At 37.4% G+C, this 12,649-nt stretch overlaps 1 protein-coding gene across 3 annotated transcripts in view; it reads right to left on the minus strand.

Moving 5' to 3' along the window:
* arrb1 (arrestin, beta 1) overlaps nucleotides 1-8,756 on the minus strand; it is a 66,574-nt gene extending 57,818 nt beyond the window's left edge. The window contains exons 1-2 of one of the 3 annotated variants that reach the window (XM_084126801.1): nucleotides 8,425-8,514; nucleotides 8,267-8,325 (exon numbers count right to left, since the gene is read on the minus strand). In XM_084126801.1, the coding sequence (XP_083982927.1) occupies nucleotides 8,267-8,286 (20 nt within the window). In that variant the 5' untranslated portion in view covers nucleotides 8,287-8,325; nucleotides 8,425-8,514. Of the gene's footprint in view, nucleotides 1-8,266 lie in introns of all 3 variants that reach the window. The other 2 variants (XM_084126802.1, XM_084126800.1) reach the window with 2 other exon arrangements.
* Between the last annotated feature and the right edge of the window lie 3,893 nt (nucleotides 8,757-12,649).

Genomic DNA, 12,649 nt, shown 5'->3' on the forward strand with positions numbered 1-12,649 from the left:
ATATCAACTCCAGCATGAGTACTCATCCTTTTGAAGTGCACGCAAAGTTGATTGAAAACAGCGCCTTCTCGACATGTCGATAATATGAACCAAACTCTTCCAGACCTCAGCTACAATTAAAAGGTCAAAGTATACGTTGTTCGCCTATAGAGATCATAGACTAGCATAATGAAAATTTGTTACATTGTTATGTAAGTATGCAACAGTAAGTGAAACTGAATTGCTGACGACTCCTTTCAGTAGTTCCGAATCGATTCTTTGTTTTAGGAGACAATAAGTGCCGCCAGCACGTATCTCGGCCAGATTGCGTTAGATGCGCGAACACACGGAAGTTGACGGAACATTCTCGGCCACCGTACGTTTGTTACTAGGTAACCAACAACATCGCGCGAACACACGCCGTGATGGAGAAGGTAAGTTGGAAGAAAGCTCGTCTAACATTTTTAGGCTAGAACATTTAATATATAGCCCATCGTATGCATTATTATTGATGTAGTCAAAAACTCTACAACTACTTTGCAACCAGACCAGAAGCTTTGGCTCAGTTTGGCTAGCTTACGTTATCTGAAACTAAGGGAAATGTTAGTGGGAATGGGAAGGAATGAAGATGTATTTCTTCATTTTATTTTAAATTATATATTATACTGTATTAATAGTCTTTCTAGTTACATTAAATCTACATGTATTAAAGCAGAGTGCTCTGGGTAATATTTTATATCCTGTCAAAACATGCATTTTGTCATTTGTTCACAACGTCCCACCACGCAATAAATCATTAACGTTATACCATTTCGACTAACGTTAGACACATTCAAAATGCAAAAAGATTTGTTTTTCCATACTGTTTGGAGCAATTTGTTATATTTTTGTAATTTTTGTATATTTGTAATTTTGAAATATAACATTAATAGTATATTTGATGTGATGAATTGCTCTGTCATTTCTCAGATTTACCAATTGTTATAATTTCAATTTGTGCTGGTTAATTATGAACAATGGGTAAAATTGGGGGGTGGTGACGGGCGGGGCTCCATTAGGGCTCCTCCCCTAACCGCATGTGATCTCACTCCAAGCTTTTGATAAAACTTGAGAACCCTGTATCATTAACAGAGAACTAGCACGGGAGTGTCAAAAGATGGCAGGTTATCCCGGTATATGTTTTTGTTGATATAAAAATAGGGTAGATTTAGCAATATAGCGGGTTTATGATGTATATTGCGATTGTATGATGCCTTTCTCCACTGACGTTCTGAGTTGTTCAAAGCGTTTCTGATGATTGTTAAAAGGCAGACTGAGAGGGCGAACGGGAACATAGTTTGTGTAACATTAGCAACACATTATTAGCTGTTTGATAACATAGTCAAGCAAAAAACGAATCATATTAATTACCGTTATGTGCCTGACGTTGTAAACGGCGATACCATTGTGCAGCATTTACCTCAGTAAGTTGGCCGAGAGAATCTCTGAGCTGGTGTGAGTGAGTGGCGGGGTTAGTTTGCATATTCATAGAACCGCGTATATTAAATGAAGCAAGGGTGTAGAGTTGCATTCAAGCTATTTTAAGGCATGAAGATTTTTTTTTTCACAGGAAAAAAACTTTTAAATATGCCATTTTGGTGATCAAAGATGAGTTTTAAGGGATAAAATGATTGACTACAAGGGAACTTTAAGTGAAACTTCTACTTTCATAGTCTGGTTAATTTAGCTTTTTTTTGTGTTGTAATTAACAGGGTTGCTGCACACTTTTTAAAGTCAAATTTATGGCTTTTTAATACCTTTTTAAGACCTAAAGAAATCAAAATGAATACCTTACATTAGGGGTGAGCAATATTGACAAAAACATATCTCGATATTTTCAAAGGTTTGTTGATAATAAGTAAATTATATTTTACTGATTGTGTTTTTGTACTGGTACCATGGCTGGTTTAGGCCTGTTGTTGACAGCAGACTCACAAAGATATTCATATTTTTCATATTCTAGGCTATGCAGTGGTCAGTTCACAGCAGTGACAGAAATGAACAATATTTGCAACCTTAAATTGATTTCCAGGGGCATTTTCACCTATATATGGCCATTTTTTCTAAACTTATTTAGAGGTATGCATCACCTTTTATGTCAAGTTTATGTCAAACTCATTTGGGGACATACGTTACCTATAACTGCACTGACACATCATCACACAGAGAAAGCACGAGAGACAAATGCGATGTCAGCTCGCAGTGCCTCGTACATAGTTAAAACAATGATTACAATATCATCATAGACAATACATATAGCACACTCCTAAGCACATAAAGAATTGACATTTACCAACTTTCTTCTCCTCCTTTCGTGAGCAGGAGACAGACGTAGGCTAATATGCTGCCCCGAATGTTAGAGGAATTGTCACATGAACAAGCAAATCCACAAAGACAGAATAATAAAAAATAATACGTCCGCTAATTAGATAGTTTTTATTTGGAAAGCATTTAGATACGTCTAAGTCAAAGTGTCATCTAAAATTTAAGACCTTTAATAAGTAAAAATAAGACTTTTTAAGACTTTTTCTGGCCTTAAATTTTAAAAATGTAATTTAAGACTTTTAATAATTCATGTACACCCTAGTGAAAAATGAATATACCAAAATGGCATTTGAAATACATTTATTTTATGCTAAATATAATACAAATACATTTACATATTTATGTACTTAATATAAATACTAATCTAAATATAAATATAAACATCAATGCAGTTCATGACCCCCTTAAATAAAAATTTACGGTCTGAACTAAACCTTTTTTTTTTTTTTTAAGTTGGTCTAAGTATTTTTTTTTTTTCATTGTATCCAGGAAATAACCTAGATGAACAAATATTGTAAAAGCACTGTTTGTTTTTAGTTCATGATACTAATGCATTAACTAATCCTACTCCTACTCCTAATCCAACTAATCGAACCTAACTGTAAAGTGTTACCTGAATGTCTTATTAGTAATGTTGTGAGAAGGGTGGTATAAATAGGTATAATAACAAAGAAAATTAATTTTTGATCAGTATATTTAAGGTAACAACAACATCTACAAGTCACATAATCATGTATGAAGCAATAGATGATTGCTAAGGATGCACTTCTTTTTACTTCTTGATCTCACTGGCTTGGAGGTATGCAATTTCCAGGAGCCGGAGTGTACAGGTATTTATCGGACTGCCAGGAAACTCATATCTACAAATTCTTAAGCTGTTACAATGAGCACTTTCAAGAAAGAGCTAATCACTGCGAGGTTAATGCAACTGTATCTATGAAAGAATTCAATGAATGTGTTTAAAACAATTATTAACAAGTAAACAAGACATTTTCGAGCATGGCATATTCCACTTTTCTCTTACGTTTATATTTTTATGTATCATATTTCTTCTAGGAATGCGCTAATCTGACACTCAGTATCTTATTGGTCCAATCAGGTATCAATCAAACAGGACAGCTCCAAATTTTGATATATACCAATTTGCGGTAAAACGTAAAATAGTTACAAATTGCTATGAAATTGCATTAGGCACGTCATTCTCCATTCAACATTCAAACAGAATGTCACATTCGGGTAAGGTAAAACTCTCTTCAATATGTTCTAACATTCCCGCTTTTTACGCATAAACTGAACATAAAGGCCTGTGCTTTTGTTTAAAAAGAATGTATTTTGCTGGATATTTTTGGTGATTCTGAATGATGTGGTACTTGCAACTGGGTGTCTGTTAGATGAGAGCATGGGAGTAGCATACTGAATGAAACATTCATTATGGAACGAGATTAAAAGCGAATCATCATGCGTCCAGAATAGGTGCTTTTGTGCCACTCTGCATTGGAGCCTATCATACTGTTTTTTTGCAATCAGAGATTAAGGTTTAGACTATGTTTTTGTTCTGTCGTATCTATCATATCTGTTGTCATATTAAAAAATCTGCGTCATACATTGCAAAAAAAAAAAACTTTATTGTGTGTATTTATTAATGTAGTATTAACTATTACAAATGCAATGTTGTAATGTTACAAATTGTCATGTTTTGGGTTTGTTCATGTCATGTTTCCATGTCTGTCATGTGATTCCCTGTTTGTCATGTGATCCTGCCCTTAAGGGATCCACTGGAGGCAAGTTGTAAATGAGAACCCAAGTGCAGTTTATTATAAACAAAACCAAACATGAAACAAAAACATGGCGTGGCATGAAAACTCAAAACAAGACATGAACTTGAACAGAACTCACAAACAGTGGTTACAGGGAACAATACTTGACCAAGACACATGGCAAACATGAGGGCTTAAATACACAGACTAATGACAAGACAAGGGACACCTGTGAACAATGATCAGACAATTAACCAATGACAAGACACATGGCAGGATCACATGACAGACATGGAAACATGACATGAACAAACCCAAAACGTGACACAAATATAAAAAAAATAAACCATAAGGGTTTGAAATAAAATTAGTAAATCATATCAGAATTTTAATTTCCAAGTGAACTATTTATTTATGTGGGTGATTATTGACCAATATAAACTGTAATGTGGTCTGTCTGTTTTTTTTTGTTTTTTTATTAATCAACAACACTGATGGAACCACTGAAAGTTAAAGGTTTAAAAATATGTCCAATTTTAATAAGGGGTACTGCCTAAGAGTTTGGTTGTAACTAGCTCAATTATAAAGCCAGATTCCAAAAAGGAGTTTTTGCAGCGATGCCATATAATAACTATTTTGGGTTCAACCCAACAGTAAACAGTAGGGGTGTAACGGTACATGTTTTCTTCCCAAACCGTCACAGTACAGATGTCACAGTTCGGTGCATAAAGTCAGACAACGAAAGCACTCAGTCACAGGTGATCCACACTCCAATCCAGAAGGGGGCACGTGTGGTAATGCAACACTGTTTGCTAACCGCCACAACAAGAAGAGACATGCACCAACCCAAAACAAGAGTTCAGATGGCACGCAAGAGCTTGTTAGTAGCCTATAAGCTGTTTCGATTCATTTTTAAAAATGTAAACACGCTCCTCAAGAAAAAGGAAACCGGGATGGCAGAAAGAGGGATCCTGTCTGTTTTCTTTATTTTACAAAAGCACAATGTTTCATTTTTATTGTGAGTGTTGAGTGTACACAAATAAAAATAGACTGTACCAACTATCTCAGAGGGGACTAAATGCCGCTAGGTGGAACAAACTGTAATTTGCACTACTGTCTGTTCAAAATAATTGAAAAGAAATCTAACATTGGGGATTTGTTGCTTTTTTCCAGTTGTACCGAACTCATATCGAACCGTGACCCCAAAACCGAGGTACGTACCGAACCATGACTTCTGTGTACCGTTACACCCCTAATAATAACTTCTTAAAGGGGTGATAGAATGTAAAACCAAGTTTACCTTGGCATAGCTGAATAACAGCAGCTCAGTTGGTAAAATGGCCATACACAGAATCTCAAAATCCTATGTCACCTCCTTAATATGAAAATCTCGAAACTTTAAACTGCAGCTGTAAACGGTCGGATCTCAAATCAGCTCAGATGTGACGTAACACTTGGGGGATTTCCTTATTTGGATCTGGTCTGTACCTTTGTTACGCCCCTAAATTTGCATTCACACAGCCCACTTTCTGGGCCCAGGAATATCAATGGTGGTCGTGCAGTCAGACACAGTTTAGCCGCAATGGCTCGAGAATGACGAGTTCTCGTGGTGGTTAAAGCCGGTGCCTGGAAATGTATACGAGGCAAACTGGGTACAATGGGAATCAAGGTATTTGAAAAATCATTTTCTCCTTCAAAAGAACTGTATTTCTCTAGCTCTCTGGCTGCTGTCAATTTTGATTTCTTGGGGGCTGTTTACACCTGGCCACTTCATGCGTTTTCTGTGGTCTTATAGCTATCCGATCGTGAAAGGACCAGGTGTAAATGCCGGATTTGAATCCGAATGCTCAAACCACTTCAGGAGGAGGTCTGGGCCGCATTCCAAACGAAACTGGACAAGTGTAAATGCATCTGGTTGTTGAAATCACATATGTAAATTGTACTCCTCCCAAAAATGCTAAAAAAATAAACGTGTGAGAGTGTGTTATAGGTTATAATGTCATGTTATAGCCAGATATGACAACGCTACTGCAACACGCATCACCGCAGATGAGAAGCTGAGCATCTATTCATTAAGCCAACGTGCAAACTATCGCAAATCAAAGTGAAAGTAAGTCGCAGACGCTTAACACACAATCATCATCATTAAAAGTAAAGAAATTAAATGATCTTACCAGGGCTGTTGTCACTCTCTCTTATTGCGGTCTTTGATTTTGAAATTTTAGATGATGATCAATAAAATGCAGCTCATATCTGTTGCTTTCGGTGACATGAACTCCATTAAATCTGCATACAGCGCGGGAATTGAAGATCGGATTTAAATCCATTTTGCAAAAACACATTTATGTGACCAGGTGTAAATAGTCAATATTTACACCTAAATATTTACATTTATTTAGATTTACAGATAAATCAGATAGCTATCCGATCTGAGAAAACGCATGAAGTGGCCAGGTGTAAACAGCCCCTTGGATATTGTCTGCTCTGCTGATATGAAAAGCTCACTGTATATTGTAATGCAATGATATTTTGTGATATGTGATGATTTATATATAAGTGTGCGTGTGTATTTCCATTGCAGGTTTGGTCTTAAATTTCATATAAGGTGGTATTAAAAAGGTCTTAAAAAGACTTAAATTTAACTTGTTCATATCTGTAGACACCCTGTAGCTATTGTTATCTAGCAGGTACAGTTAGTGTGACGGTTTGGTTTAATTGAAATATTTATTCGATAGTAGTTTAGATTCACAGTGAGTGCTGCCAATCTTGGGCATGTTGCGTCTTTGCTTTGGAGATTCCTCGTTGTAAACCAACCAATCAGCGTGCAGCTCATCCGCTTGTTTCATTCTGGGGCTATTTCTCAGGGTTGCATTAGGGTGTATAAAAGAGCCATGGGGGCATTTTCAACCCAACCAATGTTACATACCCTATTTGGATACCTTAAGGAACAGTGTGAAATACCCTATAAAATCATTCTATCACCCCTTTAAAAGAACCATTTTCCTCACTGTGAAGAACATTTCAATAATAAGAAGAAACTTTTTACACCTTAAAGAGCCTTTTGTGCAATAGAAAGGTTCCATGGATGTTAAACGTTCTTCAAAGAACCACAGATGCCAATAAAGAACATTTTTAAGCATGCAGATTATTTTGACGAGTGAACTGTTGAGTTATATCATAAAGCTTTGGGCTTTGAACATTGACCTGGCACACAATCCTGCTGAGAGTTTAGAAACAGTGGGTAGGCTATGTCCTGGTCAAATGTGACCTTGTGTGAAATGTCAAATATCAATGGAAATGGCACTATGCCAAAACAGTTTACCTCCACCAACCTCTAAAACCTTCCTAGAGAACTGAAGCAAATGAATTACAGATGAAACAAATGGGTTACATTTATACAGTGGTTTCTGAAGGGTTGCAGTTTTGTTCCTGCTTGGGTCACGGAGAGGCGGGGATAAAAATGCAACTGACCATTTGGCTAACTGTCCATTTAGCATAGCAAATAGGCTGTGCTGTGCAAGTGCTCAAGAGGGCAGGTCCAAATCCAGCCTGTGTCCCAATCACATTCTCTCCCTCCACTTACCTGTCCAGTTTCACAGTTTTCAATTGAAGTAATACAACACCGTTTTTTTTCTTTTCTTTTTTTTTCAACTGTAAAATGCTAGTAAAAACCTGCTAATTGGTTAACAGTAAGTTTCCTTACTATATGTGGGGAAAACTGTAATAGAACAAGCCTTTCACGTTTCATGCAATTCTTCAGTAAAATGCTGTTAAATGTACCGTTTTTGCACGGAAAAAGAACAAATTATCGTATATTTTACAGTGAAAAGCTGACAACATATTCAGAGTTTGCTTGTTTTTCATTTTAATAATTGTTTCTTCTTAGTTTTTTGTTATCAGTTATGTACATTAGAGCTGTATGTTACATCTTATGTTGTTAAATGTATGTTTATTGCATTATTTTAGTGTCATGTGATTATGGTGTTTTGTTTTGCACCGTATGCATTGCAAACTGACAGTAGCTAACTGACTGCGTTGAGCCACTGTGATGTTAAATGGCCAATTACATCTAGAACATAGAATAAAAAACAAACCAATAAAAAAAACTGAGCTGAGTACAGTACAATGTCCTCCAGTAGCTAATCCATCTGAAACACACGGCTTACCTTGTGCCTTTATCACCCATCGCGAGGATCTGCGTGCGACACGTTCAGCAGAAACTCTTCTGCTAGTGGGGAAAAAGATGAGAGGGGATGACGAGAAAAGAAAAGAGCCGATGGAATACAGGAGGATGGAGAGAAAGACTGAAAGAAAGATAATTTACTACGCTGCGTTATAGAACCGCTGTCACTTAAGCAGCTCTCCTTGCGGTTTGAGAGCTTTCCAGATGAATCCAATTACAGGAGCATCTTCCACTGCCGCTTGCCAACAGACAAACCCAGCGTTTCCAAATAAAACAAGCGAAAGCCGGCGATTCTTCGCTGCTTTCCTGTTCTGCTCTGGTTTAAGAGTCCTTCAGGTGGGAATTTATTAATAATAAATGCTGTTGTGTAAGTCCTAAAGCTATTGAAGCGTCCGTTTGATATCCACGCTGCCTCCGTCTACCAGAGCTCTCACCCTCCCTTCCGCTGTGCTTCTCTCTCTCCTTCTCTCACTAACATACACTCGCTGCTGTCTCTCCTCCTCTCTGGGTGTGTGAGGGTATGTGTGTGAGCGGGTGCTGAGGTGAGGTTAGTGGGTGATGATACTCTCCAACGCTGAGCAGATATTCTCATCTCGCCATCACTGTGTGAAACGAGCGCGCGCGCTGTTTGTCGCCGAGGTGACGGATGAAGCATTATTAAATTTTGACATTAACATCATTTAAAGTGGTGTCGCATTTCTGTTCTAAACTCCCTAAGCAATAAATCAATATTGAACAGGATAAATCATATCAATCAGCCATTAATTGGGTTTAAGATGGTTTTATTAATTGAAAAATCACCCCTGATGTTTTTAGAGTGTTTATCAAGTTTTTTTGTTTTTTGTTTTTTTTTAGAGTTGTTACTGGCTTACAGTATCAGTTCAGTATAAAATAGCCTAAATTCGTTTCATACAGGAACTGAAATTAAGATTTCTAAAAATAAAAAGATCATCAACCAAGATGCAGGGTATGGAAGTTTGTTTCCGCCACTGAATAAAAAATAAAAAAGAAGTTGCGACTTTTTATCTTACAATTCGGATTTTTCTCTCAAAGTTGCGTAAACTCACAATTGCGAGAAAAAAGTCAGAACTGAGAGAAAAAAAAGTAAGAATTACGAGAAAAAAGTGCGTAATATAAAATCGCAATTGCAAATTATAAAGTCAGAATTGCGAGACATTTTTCTCGCAATTCACCCTTTCGCTGGGAGTTTGATTGACAGGCGATCTGACCAATCATAATCCCGCCATCCGCCATTTTGTCAGGTTAAGAAGTCAATAGAGTTGGTAGATTAAAGGACAACTCCAGTGAAAAATGAATCTAGGGGTAATTAACACATGGTTACTGAGTCGATCGTTCCTTGGGATGCGTTTTCATGAAAATCGAATGTAAAGAGTTTTATCTTTAAAAACAGATTAGCTCATAACACTAGTATATGGGGCACAGAGTAAGTAAAAGTAAATCGCTAGTTAATACCACTAGCAAGGCTCAAAATAGCCTCACACTAACACGGTAGCATAATGAAGGTCCCTACATGCAAACCGAAGCATTGAGAACTTTGTTAGTGTACAGACAGTTTAATAAGAAGATAGTTTATAAAGACAGTACATTACGCGTTTACAGACAGGATCCATCTTGGAAAACAGACTCGACTAATCGAGTCACGAACGCTGTGCTAAGTGAGCTTGTTGATAGGAATTACGTTTGTGAAATCTAACGTAGCACGGCGTTCGTGACTCGATTAGTTGAGACTGTTTTCCAAGATGGATCCTGTCTGTAAACGCGTAATGTACTGTCTTTATAAACTATCTTCTTATTAAACTGTCTGTACACTAACAAAGTTCTCAATGCTTCGGTTTGCATGTAGGGACCTTCAATATGCTACCGTGTTAGTGTGAGGCTATTTTGAGCCTTGTTAGTGGTATTAACTAGCGATTTACTTTTACTTACTCTGTGCCCCATATACTAGTGTTATGAGCTAATCTGTTTTTAAAGATAAAACTCTTTACATTCGATTTTCATGAAAACGCATCCGACGATCGACTCAGTAACCATGTGTTAATTACCCCTAGGTTCATTTTTCACTGGAGTTGTCCTTTAACATCGGTGGACTTATAGGCCCTACTTGATAAACGGTGTGTACTGATGTCTTTCTGCAGTTGAAACAACATTCCTTCTGATGTTCATTCATGTTTATTTGATACTATAAATGAACTAGAAGGAAGTTGATCGGTTCACAAGCAGCTTTGCTACCACGATCTGTCATGACACATTAAAGAGTCCCAAACGGTACTTATTGTTTAAATTTCTTCAAGAAAAGACAAAATTTAAAAGCTGAGAATTTGTTTCATATCAAAAGTAACCTGCGCTGTCCTCTCTGTTGCGCATTGTACGTGTCCGCAATGTATTTGTATATTGAGAACATGATGTGTGGCATGAGAGCACTATGGCTTGTCGGACGTAGCAACAGTAACTAAAGGGGGGCGGGTCTTTGCAAACAGTCAATTGCAAGTTTATAGCCCCTTTCACACACAGCAATCCTGGTAAATTACCGTAAAATTATCAGAATGACTTTACTGGTAAATGCACAAATATGCTGTTCACACAGAGGGGGCCAATGTTTCAGAAAACACTGAAGCTTCCCCGGGCGCCACCATTGATTAGCAGACCATCACCTGCTGTTAGCATTCCATTGACTCCCATTCATTTTGGCGTCACTTTGACAGCGAATAACTTTACATCTGAGGCGTTTAAAGACTCCATTTGTCCATTATTTATTTCTAAAGAAACACGAAAATGTATAAAAGGCTCCATTACCTTGTATCTTACGTTATGGCCCCGTAGAAGCAGTTTTTGTAAAAATAGGCTAATGATTGCGTCATAACCACGCGACTCTCTGTCGCACAGTAGAGAAATTACCGTATGGACAGGAGAAGCTCGCGGGCAATCGGGGGGACGTGGAGGCAAAATGACAAAATAATGAATCAGAATACTTAGCAAAAGTTGCTCCTGCTCCTAGCTCATGGACACCTCCTACTCACACTCTCCGTCTCTGCAAGTTTCGGAAGGGAATGATTCAGATTTCTCTTGGCACAGCTACTAGAAGACAGACAGGTTGCTCATGTCACATCTACATCGTCAAGCTCAGTTTGAGTCTGCGCAGTACGCTCAGCCATCAGGAAGTGAGTGCTTCTCATTGACTTCACTTTTCTCCGTTGAATCCAACGGGGTCGCTGTGTCCATTTCTTTTACTGTCTATGTTCACACACGCAACAGCGTTCTGGCTTTTTACCAGTAAGAGACCATTCACACATCAGCAGCAAAATACCATAAATTCTGTGACGTCAGTCATCAGAAATTATCTTTAAATGCAGTGCCATTGTCTTCATCTGCCCGCGTGAGGAAAAGCGCTTTAGTTTCGCTATCTGTTCAATTTGACAAAAAATTTAAAAATCTGAGTGAAAGGCATTAGGGATGATCATACAGAATGCGTTTTTACTCTTAAAAACGCGAGACACGCATGATAGTAACCAACTGCCGAGCCGCAGCGCTGATGAATGGAAAAGGCAGCATGGTCTCGAGCGCGACACGTTGAAAAAGCTGCGAGACGTGGCACAACGGTCAAATATGATAATTTAGCGCATATTTACATAGAAAACATATTAAAAAGCTTACTGTAAACAGCGCAGTGTAATCATGTCATCTTCATAAGTCTTTATGATTGGCCCAAAGCAGAATTCTTACGTCAACGCATTCTGACTTCGTACGTGATCATACCGATAATCTTCATTCCACGTTCACACAGAGCACATTACCAGTAATTTACTGATAATGTTACAACTTCCCTTACTGGTAAAATGCCCGAACCAATTTACCGGTATTTTTGAAAAGGTCCTGTTCACATATGATCTGTTACCAGTAATTTACCGGTAAATTACCAGTAAAGACTGTATGTGTGAAAGGCTTAGCCTATATCTCGCAATTCAGAATTTTTCTGCAATTATGAACATTTTTTCTCAGAATTGCGTGATATACACTCACAATTCTGAGAAAAAAAGTCAGAATTGCGAGATGTAAACTCGCAATTGCGAGAAAAAAAGTAGTAGGCTAATTACCTTTTTCATGTTTTATTCTGTGGAAACAAGCTTATGATAATAGCCTAATGATATTAAAATTACATATGACATCAGATATTACACAGCAATACCCAGCATTTCATAATTACTTCACTGTTATGACAAAAAAGTGTAACTCTTAAATACATTAATATTCTAAAATGAATGCTAAAATCATGTTATATTGGCACTTTCCAAAAATAGGATAAAATTTGGTGTCCCATTACACTTTTATTAGACACCAATCCAAAGGT

The sequence above is a fragment of the Abramis brama genome, assembly GCF_963993115.1.
Source record: "Abramis brama genome assembly, chromosome: 10".
Classification (NCBI taxonomy): domain Eukaryota; kingdom Metazoa; phylum Chordata; class Actinopteri; order Cypriniformes; family Leuciscidae; genus Abramis; species Abramis brama.